Consider the following 22,717-nt stretch of genomic DNA (forward strand, 5'->3'; position numbering starts at 1 on the left):
CCAAAAGTGTCTCCCTAAACAGCCTTGAGCAGTTCTCCGTCCAGAGAAAGCTGGACTCATCGCCGTTAGATCTTTTCCTCTCTCGTCGCTTTGGTTTCCTTTGGTATGAAGCATCACAGACTGGCCAGGTTGGGAAAGATGAGCATGCTGTGTGCAGTTTACTGACATCATCTTACAGGATTTCTGGGTATTGAAGTCTTCAAAATTAAAACAGTTGCCTCCCACTGCCATGTGGAGCCGCCAGTGTGTAAAAATTGCATAGTCAATTTTAATGAAGTGCCGCCTTAAAAGTGGCCCCATCACTCACAAGGTTGGACAAATCAATCAGTCCCTCCAGGAATCAACAGAGCAGTTGTCATTTTGGACTTTGCACTTTTTGGCATAAAATGATCCAATCACACCACTGTCAACAAAATCTGTGTAGCTTGGTCTTCTACTACAGTGGTTTTCAACCTTTTTCATATCAAGAACCCCTAATTTAGTCCACATTAGGGCCGCAGACCCCCATTCGATGACATTTTGTCTGTCGGACCCAAATCTAAGAATATTTTTATTGTTAGAAATGATTTTGTCCAGAATTCCATGACTATCTGTATTTTAGGTAGAGAGATGAGAGTGAAACTATGATCAAAATAGTCATTCATTAATTGTGTTAACTTCTTGTAAATGAAATAATGGTGAAGTTTAACAATTCATCAGTTTGCTGGGGACCCCCTCAAGGACCCCTGGTGGTCCCCGGACCTCACATTGAGAACCACTGCTCTACTACAACCAGTGACTCAGCAGTGAAGCTTTATAGGAGGAGGAGATGGAGGATTCAGACCACAATGAGTTGGAGTTTTATTCACTACACAGTTGTAGTAATAAAAGTAATAATTAGTCCAAGCCTATGGGGCAAATTATTTGACAGTGAGAATATAATTTGCACAAGCTTGATTCATCATTTTGGTTCTACATCTCAAAGATAGAACATTTTGGTGGAAAGTCCTGCCCTTTTGGTTTGCTGAGTCAGAAGAACACAAAGTGTGTCTCAAATATTAATGGACACTTTTTATATGAAACTGTACAGTTTTATGTTCATGAAGCATATTCAAATGGACTGGTTTTATTGGGTGCTCACTGTGCTGATGTTGAGTTTAATTGTATTTATTAAGACGGGAGAACTTTTAGCCCATGAAGATGAGCACTAAGACATTTCCATTAGTGTCTGTAATATGCAGTGTGCTTATTATCACAGAAAGCGACTACATATGACCTATTTTTCCTGGTTTCAAAGTTTTTGTTGCGCCTGTAATGACGCCATATACTAATTTGGATATCCGTGATATCATTCGCGCCAGTGTAAGGATTTTTTTTTTTATACTTTTATTGTCATCTATACATTTTGCACATTTTGCACATTTCACATATAGTGATGACAAAATTTTTTACATTTTGTAAAGGTGAGAGTGTGAGTCACCAAATATTGGATCACTCAAGCTAAAAAAGAAAGTAAGTTTACTAAGTCGTCCGGATGGCAATGTTCTCAGTTGTTATAAACTGATTGCAATTTCGTTGTATTTCTTTACATAATATCATTAAATTGTGCATTACATAATGAGCAGAATAGTTTATGTTGTTTTCTTCAGCCCTGTTGTAGTCGTTGGCCATCTAAACATAGGTGTAGACATAGCTTTTCAATGTTTTTTTGTTTTGGTCAGTTCAGCAGATATACAGGAAAACCTGTTTGCTGGTAAAGAAAAATGGCCACCACTGCAGATCGGTAACATGGCTCCAGACATCAAACTGTATACCAATATTTTTGTGCTTTTATGCAAATCTGAATGATTCATGTACGTTTGGCCTGGACTAATAACAGGGAGGAATGTTTCTTAAAATTCCTCCTACCTATTTTCCTTTTTCTCTCATCCCTGCTTTTTTTTACTCTTTGTGCCTCTCTCTCTAATTGGGTAAACGCAATATCTGTAATTAACACGTTCCATCTCAATGACATCACCAACTATTTGCATAATAATGCATAATGAAAATAATGAATGGGGGGAGGGGTCTCCTGGCATTTTTGTAGACGCTTTGTTGTTGCGTGCTAATTCCAATAATGAATCAACTCTTAGTAAATGAGCAGGCGGGCTAATTACTGAACATGGCTAAAGGGTAGAGGCATTGAGGGTTTATCCATTTACATCTATTCAAGCCAACACACACACACACACACACACACACACACACACTTTGATGGAAGGTAATTGCAGTGCCCTATGACACATGACAAGGAAAAAGAGAGAGGGGTCAAGAGATAGATAAGAATGGCGTGACTGTGATTTGACCGATTTTTTTTTTTTAAGACCGATATCGATTCCGATATTTTTTTAACTGAAGCAGCCGGTAGCGGATATTTTGTGGTGATATTCAATATATTTTAAATTTGAAAATTGCTATGCAAAAAATTAACAAGAAAACTATTAATAGAGTAAATCCATTTTTAATGAAATGTTTGAATAAACAAAATTAACAAAGAGAATATTGCAAATGCAAAATAAAAGTGCCCTTAGAGTAACAGCATTATAAACAGTCTGAAGTCATATTTCTGACACAAACATATGCAGACAAAGCATATACATCCTCATTTAAAATTTTTGGAAAAAATAAATAAATAGGCCTAAACATTACTAAAATAATTCTCTTTTAAATAAAACATTAAATAAATAAAGTGCAAAGAATATAATACTGCAAATGCAAAATAAAAGTGCCCTATTGTCAACAAAAAGCGTTGTCTCTGTTTTGGTAGGTAGTTAACTGGCTCATATAGTTAACACTCCACCTAATGCATGGTTTAGGGACTACAGTCATGTGAGCCCTCTCTTGTAAAACCATGCTCTTGCCAGCCGCTCATGATAAGAGCTGATGATCTATCGCGTACGTTTTTTTTTTTTCTAGTTGGCAGTGGATGAGGGAGACAGTTTTCTGAATAGCAACTAGAGGGCAGAATTGGCCAACTGGGCAGGCCAGGAGGCAAATGGAACCTCTTTCATATAAGGCAGCTAGAGAATAACCTCTTTCATATTGGAGAGGAAAGACATGGACACTGATATCCAATATTAAAAAAAAAAGGCGGATATGCGCCCGATATTGGTAAACCGATAAATCGATCAAACTCTAGGCATGACTTTTCATATGGACCACACCCACAAAGTACGGCACAAGAGATATGTCTCTCGCTCAATTTCTATGGGCTAAACAAAAAATCTACATTTTCTATCGTTGCTTTTTCTGTGTTCTAATAATTTAAGTGAAATGTATTTGGTGTAACTTTTTTGCTCATAGAAATTGTATAGGGTTTCTCATTTGTACCGCACTTTGTGTAGGCGTGGCCTTTTTGCCGCGTCATCGCCATTCTTATGTATGTAAAATTAAGAGGGTGAAAGAGAGCAGCACTTCCTCCTGCATTTTAGTAACTATGAAGTAAGACAAACTTATCTTCCTAAATTCACATGTAATCATGTTGAGAACCTTTCCCCAAATGAAGAGCAACAATATCTGTTGTCAACAATATCTGAGTGCCACACTTGCAGCAAAATGTGTATTCTCCTGCCACAGTTTCATTAACAGTGGAGTAAAAAGAGATGCATATCAAATCTGTTCTTATGAATTTGCCCACTAATTGATTGATTGATTTGATTCAACCATTTGTTGTTAATGTCAATGTTTTCATGGTTGACTGAATGTGGTTATATTTGTCATTTTGCTTTGGCAACAAGTACTTTGTATTTTATGTCAGTAACACACATTTGAATTGACATTGAAAACTGAAAGAGAAAGAGAGAGAGACTGGGAAGATGAGAGGCTGCAGTACAGTCCAGTATCAATAAAAAACCTTAACTGGTTGTGCAGGCCCCATATTGGGATCCCATTTAGTAGCTTCTTCAGCCTCCCTCAGGCCATTGCTGACATTTCCCAAAGTCCAATTTCGTTTGGAGACACAGGCCATGCATGCTCATGTGGCATTTCCACACACATACACACAAACACTCTGACATTTGTTTAGACACACACACTCGCACCCACACACAGTATCGGGGTAATGCAGTCTAGGATCTCAAGCAAGATAAGATGTTCCCTTTTAAGCATGTATACAAAGCCTTTAGAGTCAAGCACTCAACTCAATCAGTGTGTTACCTACCACTCATTGCCTCCAGCATAGATGTGGTGGCCATGGTAACCTAGTGGGGAAGTCACACCCCATTTTTGCTGCCGCTGGGTTTCTTGTCTGGAACCGGTTAAATCCTCCCCTGGGATCTGCCATTTACCGGATAAATAGAAGATTTTGATACTAGATGATGAGTTTAAAAAGAAAAAAGGAGGGTTCTCCAAGGAGTCTTTGGTTACACTAATGAAACTATAGCAAAAGTTCAATCAGGATGACTGCTTTCTTACATATGCTTTCTCTAGTCTAGTTATAGATTTTCACACACTGTCAACTTTCCTCACTGTCAGCTTTCATTTGCTGCTTCTGCTATTCACATTTATCTAATCATAGCTCTTCACACATTCTGTGAACCAATTATCGTGCTGCTGCCAGAATTTAAACCATTTGTTGCTTGACTACCTTTGGCTGTCACTTCAGTACAGCTGTTATGCGCCCCACCTCCACCCCACCACCTTCTGTGTTGATCATATCCGACTCCTCAGAGCAACATCCATCTCCAGGGTCAAGTCCATCCTGCTCTTCATAGGGAGATCCAACTCCTGGATCAAGTCCTGCTGACTCTTCAGAAGGATATCCATCTCCAGGGTCAAGTCCATCCTGCTCTTCAGAGGAAGATCCAACACCACAACTCCTGGATCAAGTCCAGCTGACTCTTCAGAGGGAGATCCAACTCCAGGGTCAAATCCATCCTGCTCTTCAGAGGGAGATCCAACACCACAACTCCTGGATCAAGTCCAGCTGACTCTTCAGAGGGAGATCCAACTCCAGGGTCAAATCCATCCTGCTCTTCAGAGGGAGATCCAACGCCGCAACTCCTGGATCAAGTCCAGCTGACTCTTCAGAGGGAGATCCAACTCCAGGGTCAAATCCATCCTGCTCTTCAGAGGGAGATCCAACGCCGCAACTCCTGGATCAAGTCCAGCTGACTCTTCAGAGGGAGATCCAACTCCTGGATCAAGTCCAGCTGGCTCTTCAGAGGGAGATTCCAACTCCAGGTTCAAGTCCATCCGGCTCTTCAGAGGAAGATCCAACTCCTGGATCAAGTCCAGCTGGCTCTTTAGAGGGAGATTCCAACTCCAGGTTCAAGTCCATCCGGCTCTTCAGAGGAAGATCCAACTCCAGGGTCAAGTCCATCTGGCTCTTCAGAGGGAGATCCAACTCCTGGATCAAGTCCAGCTGACTCTTCAGAGGGAGATCCAACTCCAGGAACGAGGTTCCATTAGTCACCTGTGGAAGTCCACCTCCACAGTCCTCTCACCACCACCAGCGTCTAGACTCCATCGGGGGAAATTTATCACATGCCACCCCATGAAGATCATTTCATAATGGGGTCTAATCACCAAGCCCATCTCGTCATCTTTCACTTAATCTCTCCTGATTGAAATGGTTGTAGAACCATAATGACTCAAAGAACCCTCTTGATTTGTTAAAATAAAAGCTAGTAAATCAGAATAAAAAAGTTATTTTAATCATGCTGGTTTAATGGGAGCGTTTTTTCCTTTCTTAAGTGGTTCTTTACATTGTAAAGGTTCTAATGTAGAACCATTTCTCAAACAATTCTCTATAGCATCATAAAGGGTTCTGCTGTGGTACAAATCTAAAGAACCATTTTCTAGTACTGTATAGAATTATTTTTGTTAAAAGTGTGTGTGTGAGTGAATATTTGTCTTTATCATTAAACAACCCCTGCATAGATATCTACTTGCTGTTTGCTGAGTGGGAAACACCCATGACTGCTGTTTCTGTGGATAAATGCAAAGTTGGCAAGCTAACTGTTGTCTCACTCCAGTGTTGGCAAGAAATTGTTAAAAACTGAGCTGAGCAAAAAAAGGGTTAAAAACTGAGCTAATCTCTAAAGACCAAGCCTTTTGTGCAATGAGCGCAAAGTCTGAAATACTACGTGTTGTGGATGTGAATTAGATAGTTCAAGATTATGCTCCTCCACCGCAAATTTACTGACAATAAATTGACAATTATGTGACAATACCACGATTGTACATGCCAGAATTGAACACGCCATTTTCACTGCTAATGGTTAACTGTAGGCAAGTAAAGCAACTTTGGTAAAGGTGGTTAAAGTAATGGTTAAGGTTAGGGAACTAAAATATCTTTGGTTAAGGTTTGGATTGGGGTTATGATTAAGGTTAGGAAAAGGCTTCACTCACGGTGGAAATCTTCTTGGTATGAGTTGGGAATTGGACCTGGGTCATTGGAGTTGAAGGCAAATGCCTATGCCCATCCACCACCCCGACCAAAGCACCCTTACTCTCTACCACATTATTTCTAGTCAGACTAATTCCTGTTTCTAGTCGTGCCTCCTACACATAATCCTTTTGTGGTGGGAAAATGTATTTCCCTCACTCTCTGCATGGAGCACGTATTTGCATTTTTTAAAAATGGAGCTCATTTCATAAAATTTAAGGAGATCAGGCTGACCAAAAAAGGATTAAAAATTGAGCTAATCGCTAACGACCAAGCAAAAATGGGTTAAAGACTAAACCAATCAAGAAAGGGTTAAAAACTGAGCTAATTGCCAAGGACTGAGTGTACAGCCTCACATAGAAAGGGAAGAGAGGGAGTGTAGGGACTGGATATAAACTTGATCTAGGCTACCAGCATCCTGCAGGCCTCCCCCCCTCAACCCCCACCCACCCATTCACCACTGCATCATGGCACACTAGAGAAGGGAGAAGGAATTAGTCGCTACTAGCTGTTTGTAAGATGTGTGTGTGCGTGAGTCTGTCACACTTCTCTAGGGTCTCCATGATACACCACTAAATAGTGTAAAATGGAGGTCAGGCTTTGATGTGCACTTATGTGATCTGTGGTGATGTGGTGGAATGTGACACTTTGGCCTTACACGCACACACACACACCCACACCCGCACACGCACACACACACACACACACACACACACACACACACAGGCCCAGTGGAATTTTATCTCACATTAGCATACCGTTGTCTACTTGATTCCAATGGGCTCCATGACCCAGTGGAGCCCCTTTGATAGAACTGGTTTATATACCAATACAATGACCTTCTATTTATGGCAGCTCGCCACGCACACTAGATAGGGTTGTCATCGAACCGTGGTTCCCATGGTCGTTCCCATGATATCTTCATCCATTGCCTGAAGATAAATGGCAATTTCACAGTGGAAATAAGTGGCCATTTTTGGGTAGGCAGTTGGCAATGCAACTCTCTAAATCTTAGACAAACAAAGAGTGTCATGGGAGAGTCGTATTATGATTGAGACTAAAGCCAACATATGCTTTTAGGTACAGACATGCTGGGTAATGTGTACTCAACTCTGATGTGAAGCAACGGCTGCCGAAACATGCTCTTTCCCATTCAGAGAACTAGCCAGCTCCAGCTATCGGGCTTCTCATCACAGGGCTTGTAAACTTTACATCCTGGATATTTGCAGCTATTATCTATGTTTCCTCTGAATATCTTTCAGCTTAGGGCATTTCCTTCAGGCACCGGTTTAGAACCAAGCTGTAACTCTATTTTTTGTAGGGGAAAGTTACCACTGGTCTACAGTCACAGTGCAGTGTAACTAGGGGTGATGCACACACAGATTTCTTGAAATAATAAATGTTTCCAGCCCTGATGTGTTTTGTAGATCAAGGCACTATAAAAAATAAACTATAACTATAAAATTAAACATCCTATGTGGTCACAATGTTCTTACTTTGTGAGCGTTGCGTCAACATTAGGAAGGCCAAGTGCTGTCAATTGACAGTTGTTTTGAATTTTGGTGATTTTAAATATCTCAGCTTTCACAAAATCCATTGGCCTTGCTAGTGTTAACTGGGGCTAAATCTTTTCAGAATCGAATGTGTCTGCTCGTAATATGCTTTCTATACCATAGTCAAATACTTGAAACAGTTAAAAAGTTAAAAAAAACAACAACAAAAAACAGCTAGGTAGAGAGCTAGAGAAACCTCACAAAGACATCTCTATCAGGAGGAAACTTAAAAAGAACCAGAGTTGATATTTACCAACCAATCATGAATCTCAAAGGAGCAATGCTAATCTTTAATCAGTTTGGTCTTTTAGATCATAATGACCAAGATGACTTTGGGATTTGTGTAATACTCCAAGATGAGTAATTCTACTATAATTAGTCTTCATACATGCCTCTATTAATTGTTAAAAATGACCATCCATGCTGTGAACACTATCCTAATATTAGCTTCTACTCATGATTTGTCTTGTGTTTACCACTTCAAGAGATGCTAAAACCAATTTCATGGCTATATCTCACGACTTTTTCCCCCCTGTATCGAGAAGTATATTTGCTTAAAAGCTGTTTTCTTCTTTCTGTTTTTCCTCTGCAGTGTTGGTCGAAGAGAAGAGGAAGTCAGCGGATCATGTTTACATCCCTGTTTACATGGTAACTGAAAAGAACATGCACTTCCGGGTCAGGAGTTAACCTCAGATTTTCATCTCCTACACCTGCCGCCTCTGAGAACAACACTACCCCTATATCCTGTGCACCTGCAACAGGACTTCCTGGTGTGACTCTATTTATCAATCTTAGCACTACCAATTCTTAGATTTAAAAAAAACATTTGGTGGACCACGTACATTTTTGAAGACGTTGCACTAAGAAATAACACAGCACTGCGATAAAGAAGACCAAAATGGCCAACAACACGGCGGACCACCCTCCGGGGAATTCGGTTGCCGAGGGCAACCATGAGGGGGATTTTGGTGTGACCGTGATGGACCTGAGGGACCTGATGGAGCTGAGAAGTGGTGAGGCTGTGGCCAAGATTGGGGACTCCTACGGAGATGTGCAGGGGATCTGCCGCCGCCTCAAAACATCGCCTATAGAAGGTAAGACATGTCTACCCACAACACCACACGCTCACCCATCAATCCCACTGCAGATAGATTGTGGACACTACAAGATCTTATAGAAAAATTGCAGTAAAATCAGGAAATTCACAATAGAGGGCTTCTGTATTAGGTTGTCCTAATTGTGTTTCTTGAATATTTTCAATTGAGGCCCTGTTTTTAATAGGGTAATTTAATATCAAACTTAAGTATTTAGTCTTTCAAAAATAAGGTTAGTCACACTGGAATAATATACATGAGGAAAAATGTACAATAATATGAAAACATTTTTGCACAGATGTAAAGGTGTAATCCAGTACAAATAATGTCAAAGCATGAAAAATGCATTGCCACATCCGTGACAATGGACTTTTTGAGAAGTGAGAAAGGTTTCACTTCCTTCTTGGCTGCCATCAGTGTTTTCTTCAGCTGAATTTTTTGTGAACAATCACCTGGGTCAGTCATGTGAATATGAGGTGCCCTACTCCATGGTTCCATTCAGCAGCCACTCTATCTAATGAGGTATGAATGTTTGCTAATTAGCTTTCCTAATTATCCAGGTGAAGCTGTGCTGCTTCCACGGGCTGTTCCCATTGGATGGGCGATTGTGCCTGTCAACATGATACTGATTAATACTTTTATGCTCTATGTACAAGTTCTACTTGATGGCATTTTGCTCAGTCCTCTCTTGTCCATGCCAAAGCACAAACTAGTGTACCTATTAACAGCAGTTTGTAAAGTTCAGGCCAGAAATTATTTTCTCTCATTCGCTCAATTGGTCTTTTTGATTTACATTTATTAATTCTCCCAGGGGGTAGAGATGGGTCGATATGCTTATCTCATGATATGATTCGATACGTGATATGGGGTTCACGATTCAATACAACCACGATACAATGTAATAAATAAAAGTTCAACCACAACAAAGTCTGACTGTGCAGAATTATGTTTATTTTTGAGACACAAATCTAGCAATGGCATTGCTGCTAGAATGTAAACAACAATGTAAAAATGTCATTACAAAGTGCAAATAATAGAATTTAGTTAATTTCGAATTTTAGAACCTGTGAAACTGTGATGGACAAGCCGTCTCATTTATGATTACTACAGCAGAATAACATGGAGCTAATGTCATGATTCATTTTTCTGCCCCAAGTATTGTCATGTTTTTGTATCGTGACATATTGAATTTTGATATATCGTCCCATCCCTAGCAAGGGGTAAATTCTCTTTCCTGCCTCTGGTTGAGGTGCAGGATCTGCCAGCTAGTGCAGCAGCCCCTGCAGCAGGTAGGGGTTTAGTGTCCTGCATGTAAATAGGTCCGCATTTTTTACAGTGCAAATAGGCCAGTCTCCAAGCATTATGTGCTCCCTCTGTAGCCTGGATCATCATTAGCACAGGTGCAGCGATGGATAATGAGTTTGACACCATTTATTTACCAGGCTCCTTTAACCTTCACTGGGCTCTCACGTAACACACATATGTCATCAGCCACAGGACACACACACACACACACACACACACACACACACACACACACACACACACACACACACACACATACAGACACACCCACATACATAGATGCATAGATACATAGATGTTTGGAGACACACACAACACCCATACATGTAGGACATGCATGTTAAAAGATGGACATACTGTACATACACACACACACACACACACACACTGTATTTTGTGGTAAAAGATGATTAATCATGTACTCATACAGATGTCGATATAAAAAATCGAGGCTCCACAACTGTTATGGAGAGGTTAGAAAATGGCTGACATCTACACATCTTTGTTTTTTTTTCTTCCTCTCTCACTCTTTGTCTTTCAGTTCTCTCTCTCTCTCTCTCTCTCTCTCTCTCTCTCTCTCTCTCTCTCTCTCTCTCTCTCTCTCTCTCTCTCTCTCTCTCTCTCTCATATCCCTAGCACATTGTGTAGCCCAGCCACCGGTCCATTCCAGGATTGAAATTAGTTCCAGCCCGTTCCCCTAATGACTTCATAGATCATTGCTCTATTCCATTTAGTAATCAAGGGACAGCTGTAGTCGCGTTCTCCGCACAAAAAAAATTACTCATTTTAATGAAGGAAGCATAATTATATTTTCACTGTGCGAGTGGGCGGGGAGACGAGGAAAAACCTTGAATTCGAAGGGAACCTGTATACGCCTTCCCCCCAACTTACCACCCCCACCCCTCCCTCCACAAATGCACAAACCCAGCTCATTTCAATGGGAGAAAGGATGATGGGGCTATCACCGTTTTTTTCTGTAAACCAAAGGGACACAGCTCCTTCTCAGCAAATGAGCCTGAGAGACTTTTTTTAAAAGCTGGGAATTTAATGAAATCATTTTTGCCCTTTATCCTCGCTTTTTTTCTTTCCGACCCAGAAGCCGTTTCCCTTCTAGCCCTTCTAGTCAGTAAGGGTCATGTCCTATAGAGCCTCTGTGGAAATATTCTGCTGCATCAGCGTCGCTGTCAAGTGTTGAGTTGGGCTGAAGGTGAAGGGAAGCGTGCACCCCTGAATCCATCTTTCCCACATCTTAAAACAGAATAGAAAATGATTTTGTGTAGCCGGCTGGCTGATGGCTAACCGTGGGTTCACTAGGCTTGGGCCGAATATCACGATATTTCATGAATATCGCAATATTTCATGAATATCGTGGAATTTCATGAATATCGTGGTATTTCCCGCAATAAACTTAGAAACCTATAATCTACTAGTGGTAGGATAGTAAAAAACTGAAATGATCATACTTGAAGTGAAAAATTTGTCTTTTTAATTCAAGTGGGTTCCCTTTTCCACAATCGGCCCGTTCTTCTGGAAATAGCAGGAATGAGCAAATTATACCAAATGGCCATTGTTTCCTCCAATGCTTGAATAGTAAGATCCAATTTCTAGGCTGTTATTATAGCCTAGAAATTTGATGTAATTTGGAAGAAGTAAAAATATCCCCCCCAAAAAACGAGATAATATCGTATATCGCAATATTTTGTCAGGACATTATTGTGATATTAAACTTTGGATATCGCCCAAGCCTAGCATTCACATTATGGGCTACAAACACTACAAAACGATCTGGCGTACCAAGCTACAGTTACTGAAAAAGTAATCACATTACTGTACCGTGTTACTGAGTAACGCGTTACCGCCCAACACTGCATATAGGAGCATAGCATGAGGTTGGCTGGTACTTTCATTCACAGCTAACGTTAGCTGATTAGCAAGCTACCAAAGTGAAAGCACATACGTACCTGGAATACTCTGCCACCCGCTTCCATGTGGCAGTCTAATTATAAATGAGTTGGCTGACAGCAAGAATCAACTTCTCCATCTTGGACACGGAACAAATAACACTCAGCGGAACCTTCAGTGGGGAATGGGAATAGTGTAACATGCTTCCCTCTGATTGGTTCGCACTTCACTGCATCATCAGAGCATGGAAGAAAGTTGAAGCCAGCTGAATTTCAATTTGTAGCTTCGCACGCCTGACACACTGTTGCATTTTACACACTGGTTGTAGTTTGTTTTAGTGTAAGACATGACAGCGGTCAAAATAAGAAATCATAGCCTCATTTTTTCACTCTTGTCCAGTCAAGAAATCATGGTGAAATCCTTGATGTTCAAACTGGTGTATCTATATAATATCTATCACAGGTTTTTCCTCAGGATGTGAAGTGTTGATGCTAGGACAGAAGAGGTCCAGACAACTGGGGCATATTGATGAATTTGGGTGCTATATTTTAATAAAAAATGAAGTAATTTCAATGCCATCCATTCAATTTCAAAAACCTTTGAGCTCTTATTTTATTTTTTTGAAGGATTTTCAAGGCCCGTTGGAACCCTGTCTAATTGACTTTATGGCAAGGGCAAGAGATGTTATTGTGTGCGCACAAGATGGAATTTGTGCCCTCATCTTGGTTAATTCACCCTTAATTGCTCACTTAATTTTGTGTGCACAAAGTTTTTGCAAACAAATTAACTTTCTTTTTATTTGTATTTTTTTTTCATTTTTTAAAGTGTGTCCTTGATTTTGCATTTTCACAAGTTCCAAACTGATTTCACTTTATACCATTATACCTTTTTTTTGATAAGGTATAATGGATGTAGAATAATCAAGTTTTACAATGCAAGTGTTATTATTAGTAAGAAACTATTGACAAGGATAGTAAAAGCTAATTGGCTCTACTGTCGTCAATATGGAGCTCTTCAACTCCATGTTTCAGAGAAGGGGTTGGTGTGGTTGCAGTGCTTTCTCTGCAACCTGAGCGCATGCTTTGTAGACTATATTGTGCACACATGATAGCATGACATGCAAGTTAATACTTTGTCATCCGAAATGCCTTTTCTCCCATACAGGAAGGCCACTTACCTACACAAACACACACACACACACACTCACATGCCTGCCTACCCACACAGCGCTGGGCCGGCCGGCAGCTGTGTGTGTTGTGTCCAGCTAGCTGTGGTAACTCACCCTGCTTAATGTTTATTGATGAACCAGTCTGCTGACTCTCTCTGGAGGACAAACATTGATTGTCCTTCTCTTTGTTTTACAAAATCAAAACGTATTCTGGCCCTCGCTCTTGCCTGGCAGCCCAGGAATTGTGCATGAGATGAGGAGCAAGCAAGATGCATTGCCCATCCTGAGGTGAATATTAAAGTTCCATATAGAGCATGTCTTGGCATCAGGAAGCTAATGTGTTTTGGCAGTATGGCTGTATTGTTTTCAAGTAAGTACGACTTTACTTGTATCGTACCTTTCAAGACGAGTGTCACAAAGTGCTTCACAAGTTAAAAACATAAAAAGACACACGCAGTGAAAATACAATCAACTCACGTAAGTGCTTCACAAATGAAAACATAAAAAGATACAGGTTCAATCAACAACACACTTTAGTAAAGGCCTGTCTGTATAAATGGGTCTTGAGACACCGCTTAAAACTAAAAATATCTAATGTCAAGAGGAAGACTGTTCCATAGTCTAGGCGAAGTCTAGAAGCATATATATCATTGATAATAGTAACAATAGGCAAGTCAAGTTTATTTGTATAGCACATTTTCATTCAAACGCAGTTCAAAGTGCTTTTCAGAGTAATAAAAAAACACAATTCTAATTTCATTAGAAGTCAAGTTAAACACAGGAATATATATGATATATATATATATATATATATATATATATAGATACATATAAAAATAATTATAAAGTAGTAATAATAATAGTAATAATAACAACAATGACAGCAATAAAAATAATAATTAACCATTATAATAATTATTATTATAATAATAATTAACTTGAATCTAGAGTTTAAATCAAATTCTGAGTTCTGACTTCTCCATACATTGCAGTACGTGACAAAAAGTATTGTGATTTGTTGCGATAGTAGAAAATCTGCAGTGTGATGTTCACTACAGTTGGGCTGGTTTGACAGAGCGTTACAGCTACAGCTCTGTTGCTGGGTCAATTTAGTGATGCAGTCGGCTTCTCTTTCACGGGACTATTAAAGATAGATTTGACAGTGCTAAATCTTTTATCTCCACTCTCTCTCACACACACACACACACACACACACACACACACACACACACACACACACACTCCATTGAAACCCAGGATAAAAATGACAACATATTCATGCATGCTTGTGTGGAATGTGATCAAAATGGTTAAGGGCCCATATACACGCACAGTGCACACAGTCATTTACTATAGTGGGCGAGGCTGGGAGGTTGCAGAGGCGACCATGGCCTGCTGGCATGATGGTGCTTTTACAATGCAGTGGTGTGAGAAGCCAGCTACCAATCTGACTTTCAGCTCTAGCTGCGTGACCAAGATCTTATGCACTGTCACTAACACACACACTTTCACACTCTCTCTCACACACACACACACACACTCACACACACAGCCTCAGGTCATCCATGTCACTGCCAGTTGAAGCAGCATGCTCCCCTTAGAGATCAGCAACAGGGAGAAAGAAGGGCAAGACATGCAACGCTCTCTCACCACATTCTCTCTTTCTTTCCTTCTTTCTTTCTTTCTTGCTTTCTTTCCTTCTCCCACCGCTCTTTGCTCTTCGCTCTTGCCAAGTGTTGCCGCTACCATCATCTTTGTATGAGGTTTGATAGCGTTTATGTTTCCAGAGCGCAGATAAAATGAGTAGTTTGCCATTTTTTTGTGTTATTAATAAACTGTATCTCTTTCTCCCATCTTTACTGCCTCTCTCCACAGTATACTTTTCCAGTAACCTCAAAAATGTATCGAAAATACTCATTTTCACCAAGCTGATTTCCATTTTAAAATGCGTTTGCCCCAGTATAGAACACATTAAGCTCACTGAGACATCCCCCTGCTGCAAGGTGCCATCTTTTAATTAAAGCCTCCCTATGACACCTCCCTATGTGGCAGCTTTCAGCAAGAAATTTGCATCGTTCTGAAACAAAAGAGCAGAGTCCCGCCGATGTGGGCGGGTTTAGCATTTCACACCTCTGCAAACCTACTTTCTACACCAATCTGGTGCTATGGACGACAGTAGAAGTGTCAGTCAGCAGCGTCACTCCCCATCTTCTGTTGTGGCCTGAAAATTCATCTTCATAGGAAGTATTTGACTTTCTCCCCTGAGTCTTTCCCTTGTAATCGCTCTAAAAAGTCCTTAGTTCTTCTCTTATCTCTTTCCCTGTCACTTCTCTATCATCCATGATGATAGACATGACTTCTCCCGGGTATCTGTAGGTCCTCCAAAAGTCTAAAAACCTATTCAACTACCTAAATTTAAGGCTTTTAAAAGTTGAAAAATGTCATAAATGTCACAGCTTAATGCAACTATGAAATGTGGTGGTAGTATTCAAGCCAAGGCAAATTTATTTGTGTAGCCCTTAATCGCAGTTGCAGCCTCAAAGGGCTTCACACGCCCACATTTTTACAAAATACATGAAAAATGACACCCTCCAACCTTAGACCAGGCCTGGAATTAAGTCATTTTTAGGGCAAGGCCACTTTGGCCTCTGATAAATACAAATTTATTGGGGCATCGCGGCCAAAATGTAGGGCACCAAGGCCAAAACCAATGGTTATTAAAATCCTTTTTTCAGTCCTTTTACCTCAACAAAATAAATATCCTAATAGAAAAATTAAGTGCTGCAGTGTGGTACAGCACATATGTAAGATGGCTCAGACTGCAAAGTTAGTTACATGTCCAGTAACACACGATAACGTAAATCTAACCCAGGTTATTTTCTGTAGCTACAAATTACAGATGTCCCAGATGCAGACTATCGGTAGACGCTACAATTTACCGATGTTCCCTAAACGCCTCATATGCAGGCTACTGCTACAGCGTTTTTGCTGCTCTCAACCCGGTTCATTTTGCTATATTCTTCATTACAGCGGCTAATTACCCGCTGTACATTTAAACTTACACTAGTTCTGCTCAAGCACTCATAGCTCTCTCCTTCTTTTAGCGACTTTCTTGCTAATCCCACAGTTGTTTACACGCTTTTCAGATCTGCTAGTTACTTAGCTTAGCAGTTAGCGATAGCTTAGCAGTTAGCGATGGCTTCTCTCTCTCTCCCTCTCAGTTTAATTAATAATTAGCTGTTAATGTTTACGTTAACGTTACACATATATTTGCGGGAGTGGGAGAAATCTCGCGCTACTGTTGATGTCCAGCGTGATGACGGAGACTCTGGGAAACGTGAGTTTGTTTATTTGCTGCGTCGCATGTAGTTTTAAATGAAGAAATCCGCAACTTTCTTTTAAGGGCACAACGGCCAGTTCAAAACAGGGCATGCCAAACTGGCCGTGTGGATAGTTAATTTTAGAAGGGGCATTACGACCACACTCCGGGGCATCCACGGCACTGGCCGTTTGGCCGTGGTATAATTCCTGCCCTGTTAGACCCTCAATGAGAACATGGAAAACCCCCCACGAAAACATCATTAGGTAAAATTAGAAGGTATTCCGTAGAGCGCAAACCTCCACCAACGCTGAACAATTCTCCAACTTGCAAAGCTGCAGCCTCTGTAGCGGGTTCCGAGTTTGATTTTCCGACAAAATAGCACGTAAATGTAACGCTGTTTAGCAGCTTCGGAAGTCCTTGATGTCGGACTTTGCCACCATCTCATGAACACAGAATATTAGTTACGGCTAAAAAAAACGCAAATTATCTAATGGCGGACATCCCAGATCTGGATCATCACCAAAGTCCTTGGACCAAGAGTGATCTTTCCACCAAATTTCAGCCAAATCTGGTAACTTTTTGAGATATCTTGCTAACAAACAGACAGACAAACAGACTGACAGACAAACAAACGGGTGAAAATATAACAACCTTCCAACCTGTGTGCAATGGGTGCCAAGAATGCAAATGCAAACAAAGATTAAATAATTATTTTATTTGATCTTTGATGCCCTGTCGATTGCTTGTATTGTTTCTGATCTAGGAATTGAAGCTTATAATACTATTGACCTCTGTTGGTCTGGATCAGAGCACCAGCAAAACGTCCAAAATGTTGTATGTGTGTGTGTGTGCATGTCTACAAGGGCGCGTGTTGATGTCGGAGCATGTGATGTCATGCTAGTATGCCACATATGTTCATGCATTTTTAAGCAGAGTGAAAGGCCTGTCCAGACGGAGAGAAAGGGGAAGGCGTCTCATCAAAATGAAAGCAGTTTCTATATACAGTCGTCTTTCTGGGGGAAAGGATGATGCACATTCTCAGAGCTTGTTAAGATCAAGAAGAAAAAATTAGGTTTACATTTGATCATTTTCATCCTTGCCAGGGTGGAAACGCCTCTGAAACAGAATTTCGACCATGTGACACTAACCCAGGATAATAATATTAGTAATATAGCTGCAAGCAGCCGTTAATGGAGTCAACGCCTATGGAGCAAATGATTTGACAGTGAGACAGAGAATCCAGTATGCATATCTATATACAGGGAGGACATTATAATTAATTGAATGGAGCAGTTATTGCATGTTTCTTAATTATTACTGATTACGCTATTTGTGTTGTTGTTAATTAGTACTAGTTGTTAATGTTAGAATTAGACTGATCTATTTAGTTCATTACACTGCTTTTTTTTGGCATGGAAATGGAACAAAAAATGTAATGACACTGAATATCGGCATCTTCAATATAAAAATATCGGTAGCGCTCTTCGAAAACCCATATCGGTCAAACCCTAGTTAATGTTTACAATAGTGCCTGAGTTGATGCACTATATGGCTTTGGCAAAATAGGCTTCAGTCCTGTCATGCCAATAAATTTGAGTTGAATTGAGATGGAGAGATGGCCTGTGTCCTGCTGTCAGCCATGTGTTCAGCCTCAGAAACAGAGGAAGAGAACAAGGGGAGGCAGAAAAACAACAAGCGTGGTGGGAAGGGTGACTCCTCCAGATGGGTGTGTCCTTCTTAAGGTGGACTGATGCTGATGTTGACAGCTTCTTATTTATTTCAGCCTCGTATACCCATTGCTGGTGAAGATGACATCAACAGGACTGCAGTAGCGAGGGAGGGAATAGGCTGGGTTTGACCAATATCAGTTTTTTGAAGGTCGGGACGATATTTTGGGGATTGAAGCTGCTGATAACTGACATTGTGTGCCGATATTCAATTTCTTTATATTTGACTATTTTTATGTTATTTATGTTATTTTCGGCTTTATGTCGAAATTGCTAACGTTACGAGTTGCTGAGTCGTTTGGACGAGCTACAAAGTTGTTTGGATGACTTAGCTAAGTCATTCGGATGAGATACATTTTTCTTGTTTTTCTTGCATTAAACAGACCAAAGAGTTTTGACCCAAATCTAAGACTTGCGTAATCGAAATGTCCTTTATATCCTTGTGTGTTTGTACCAACTTAAACACTATGCAAATCTAACTTATGAAGGATATCTGAGGCCTGCTTATGACGGCAGATATATTGAAAACGGGGGTTCGACCGATATGGGTTTTTTAAGGCCGATACCGATATTTTTTTAACTGAAGCTGCCAATAGATGATGTTTTCTAGCCATATCCAAGCTGCAGGGAGACATCAAATAACCCATATAGGCTGGAAAACAAGAGCATCTAATCCACCCATTCTAGACTCATTCCCTAGTGAAAACTGTAAAGAAAACCCCGGGCATTAATTGCAGAGAAGGTAAACTGCGGCAAAGAGCGCAGGCAAATCCATCATTCTTAGCTTAAGTTCCAGGGACTGGAATCAGATTTGTTTTGACATCCCGCTATCTCCAGACTGTATGCACTGGACACAGAGAAGACTTTGCTCCCAAAGGACAATAAATAATCTTTTTGTCTGTTGTGCCAAAATAACTTAAGAATAAGAATAGTCAAGGTATGAGTGAAATTCCATCCATGCTGTCCCAAACACTCATACTCTGATAGGCAAATGAAGCTTCCTGATATCTGAACTGAGTTTTGGCTCAATGTAAAACTTTTCCAGCAAGAGATAAACTGTCTCTTGACGTGAAAATGCTGAAATGCTGCTATTTGTCGAGTTCATAGGCAGCTATTGTTTAGAGGTGGAGTGCTAAATGCATTCTGGTCTATTAGGCCTAACCTACTGCACTGCTCTTTTTCTGTTAACCTATTCTGAATAAGCTGATTTGATCTGTTAATTTATTATTTTAATCTGTTAGCCTGTGCTGAACGAGCTGTTTTTATCTATTCATTTGTTCTGAATAAGCTGTTTCTATCTGTTAACATTTTCTGAATAAGCTGTTTTTATCTTTTAACCTATTCTGAATAAGCATTTTTGAGAGTCCATCAATATTTTTTTTAATGCGATTTGCAAATTCTTATACAATGGTCAGTGCATACTTTGAAATGAATAAATGTTCTTGTAATTGTTCATAATAGGAGAAGAACCATAGAAGAACTTGGATCAGTGCTCATATCGCCTGATCTACTTAATTAAATATTTGGTAGTCATATTGGTTATGAAAAATTGGTATCGGCGCATGTCTGTTAATAATGCATCATTTTTTTTTGGCTTCTGTCACACTTCTTCTCTCACACATACACATGCTTTCTGCAAAGGCAGTTTACCCATGAGGCCATGGGAATGGCGCAGGATTAGTGTTGATCTCTGTTGCCATCAAAACAGACTCCCACAATGCCCTGCAAGCCTTCCGCCCATGGCAACAGGCCCATGGGTGCCAGGGAGGGATTCCACGAGTCTGGTAGGAGGGAGTGACTGATTCATATTGGGCTTCCTCAGCAGCCTATCAGGACCAAGTAATGCCTGAAGGAGCTTTTTCCTTTGCTGCCCATGTCTCTACACTGTATCCCCCCAAGGGTGCAGTTTCACTCCATCTATGGACTATATGTGTTTAGAGAGACAAACTGTATCTCCATTTTGGATCTAAATAACCATCAATCTTCACATTAAACATGCCCTGTTTTACTGTGGCTCAAAAAAGTAACAGTATAGCCAGACAACTGAAACTAGTTTCCTCCCTGTTCTAAAATAATGTGATAACTTGACTGTTTCATTTCAGTCATATATTTTTATGAAAAATCAGTGGGTTGCTAAAGGACAAATTGTGGCTTGACTTGCGGCTGCAGTTCGTTCTTGCCTCTTTTGCAAAATCCCCTCAGCAGTGTATTGTGGTTCACACAGGTATGGCTGAAGTGTGGACTCCGATAAAATGTGGTTGAAAAAGTTGTCGTCCGTTTTCAAGTTAACAGAGTTCCATAGATAACAGGCTAATATGCTAATGTAATTTTGCTGCACTCCCATAACAAAACAACCCCTTCCCCTGAGAGTCAACCAAGAGCCAAGAGATAGTAGTTTTCTAAATAACTGCAGTAGGATTCAGCAGTAAATTTGACTTTGCGACTCCTGAAACCCAGACTTTGAAAATGAAAATACCCGAGTAGAATTCGCATTTCCATTGGTAAGCGCAGACACTCAAGGAAGCACTAGATGTATATCGTTTAATATTGTTTATTTAACATGCCTTGGACGACTTGAGTATCAGTGTATAGCATAGTACTGTATCTACTGTACAGCACAGCAAGTGATGTAATTAAATGTAATTAAATAGTTGTGACCTATTTTAGAACTGAGCTGAGATTCAAAGATGCACACTATGCCCAAGTACCTGTTGGCATTACTTAACTTATGTCTCAGATGATTAACAGAGCTATTGTCCTGAATGGAATATGCTGGAAACAGACTGATGTCATATTTTATGTCCTATTTTTGGCCCTTCATTTTTACTATTAGATTGGTTTTATCCTCTATTCATATCCCTTTATCTCACTGTGCCTTCATGTTTTCATTTGTGTTCATTTATTTTATGAGTATAGTGTTCGCTTTTATTTGATTGTTGAAACACTTTGTAAACTCTAATAAGTGCTATGCAAATAATTACTAGAGATATCCAGCCCTTCCGGGCAAAAGTTAAATTCATTAACACCTCTGAAAGACATTTTGTAGCTCACGCTCCCAGCAGAGCATTTTTATCCCGCCAAAGTGTGAGACGTGGCTTTGGAGACAAAGAGATGCAGAAGGGGAGAATGACTGAAGAGAAATAGTGGAGACAGGACGGTGTGAAAGCTTAGCAAATCCCTTGATTTTGCCGTTATTCTTCCAGGAGGCTTTGGGTTCTCTCAGTTCAGTTCCCAACCCTGAAAAAGAAAACACGGATCACCACTGACTGTCGACAGTAAAATGCCCACGACAGATCATTACCAGCATAACAATAAAATGGAAGGGGCAATACAGGGGGCAATAGAACCCATCTGTATCACCTTGAATTGGACTGCACATAGTTTACTGCCTTTAAGTGGTAATCTGCGAGAAACGTGTTTGTTTGATTTTGTTGCCATCTTTGGTGCGAAGTGGTCATTGCTGTGGTGTTTCTGCACTGCACTTCCCAGGGATCACCTGTCTCTTTTCTTTATCTGTTCAGCCTAGGCTATCGGTGCTCATGCCAACTCCCCAGTTCTTCTTCTGTGTATTCCAAACAAACCGGAAACTTAAAACGCATCACTTTCTGAGGATTTTTCCCCGGCAAGACCTGCCAGACAGCAGGCATTTGGAACAGCAAATGTAAAAGCTTTCATGAACTGGGTATGGACTGAATCACTATTGTGTTGTATCAATCAGCAATAGAGTAGAGATTATGCCACCGAGAGTGGAAATGAAACAGATGAACAGGCAACAAAATAGCTGTAAAGACCTTTGGAATGAATGAACTTTGATGATATGGAGGTGAACATTGACAGGGAAGGAGAAACACTCATCAGTCTTTGCAGATAAATGGATGGAGAAAAAAAAGCCACTATCTGAACATTGGAAGTTGGCATCAAAACCTGCTGCTATTATTTCATCACTCAGAGGGAGAGGGGAAGAGAGAGATAATGACAGTAAAAAAAAAATGGGCATAATAAAAGGGTGCAAGGCAATGACTAGAGAAAAAGTGAAAGAGAAAATAATTGCTTGTTCTGTTGAGGAAGAGACTGAACATAGAGGAGAGAGAAATGATGCTCAGAAGGAGAAAATCTGTGATTGGAATCCGACTAGACCACTTTTGGGCCGGTGTAGTCCGTTTTTGCTGGAAATCTTCAAATCCATCAGCATTTGTGACAAACAAGTACGCAATGAGCCGCTATACTGGTTACTGCAACA

The 22,717-nt window shown here is 40.3% G+C and overlaps 1 protein-coding gene across 1 annotated transcript in view; it reads left to right on the forward strand.

Moving 5' to 3' along the window:
- The first annotated feature begins 8,836 nt into the window (after positions 1–8,836).
- The window catches only part of atp2b4 (ATPase plasma membrane Ca2+ transporting 4), a 71,443-nt gene continuing 57,562 nt past the window's right edge, over positions 8,837–22,717 (forward strand). Inside the window, exon 1 of the mRNA XM_078283839.1 lies at positions 8,837–9,053. Within this exon, the coding sequence (XP_078139965.1) occupies positions 8,858–9,053 (196 nt within the window). The 5' untranslated portion in view covers positions 8,837–8,857. The remainder of the gene's footprint in view (positions 9,054–22,717) is intronic.

Source organism: Centroberyx gerrardi, chromosome 5 (assembly GCF_048128805.1).
Source record: "Centroberyx gerrardi isolate f3 chromosome 5, fCenGer3.hap1.cur.20231027, whole genome shotgun sequence".
Lineage (NCBI taxonomy): Eukaryota > Metazoa > Chordata > Actinopteri > Beryciformes > Berycidae > Centroberyx > Centroberyx gerrardi.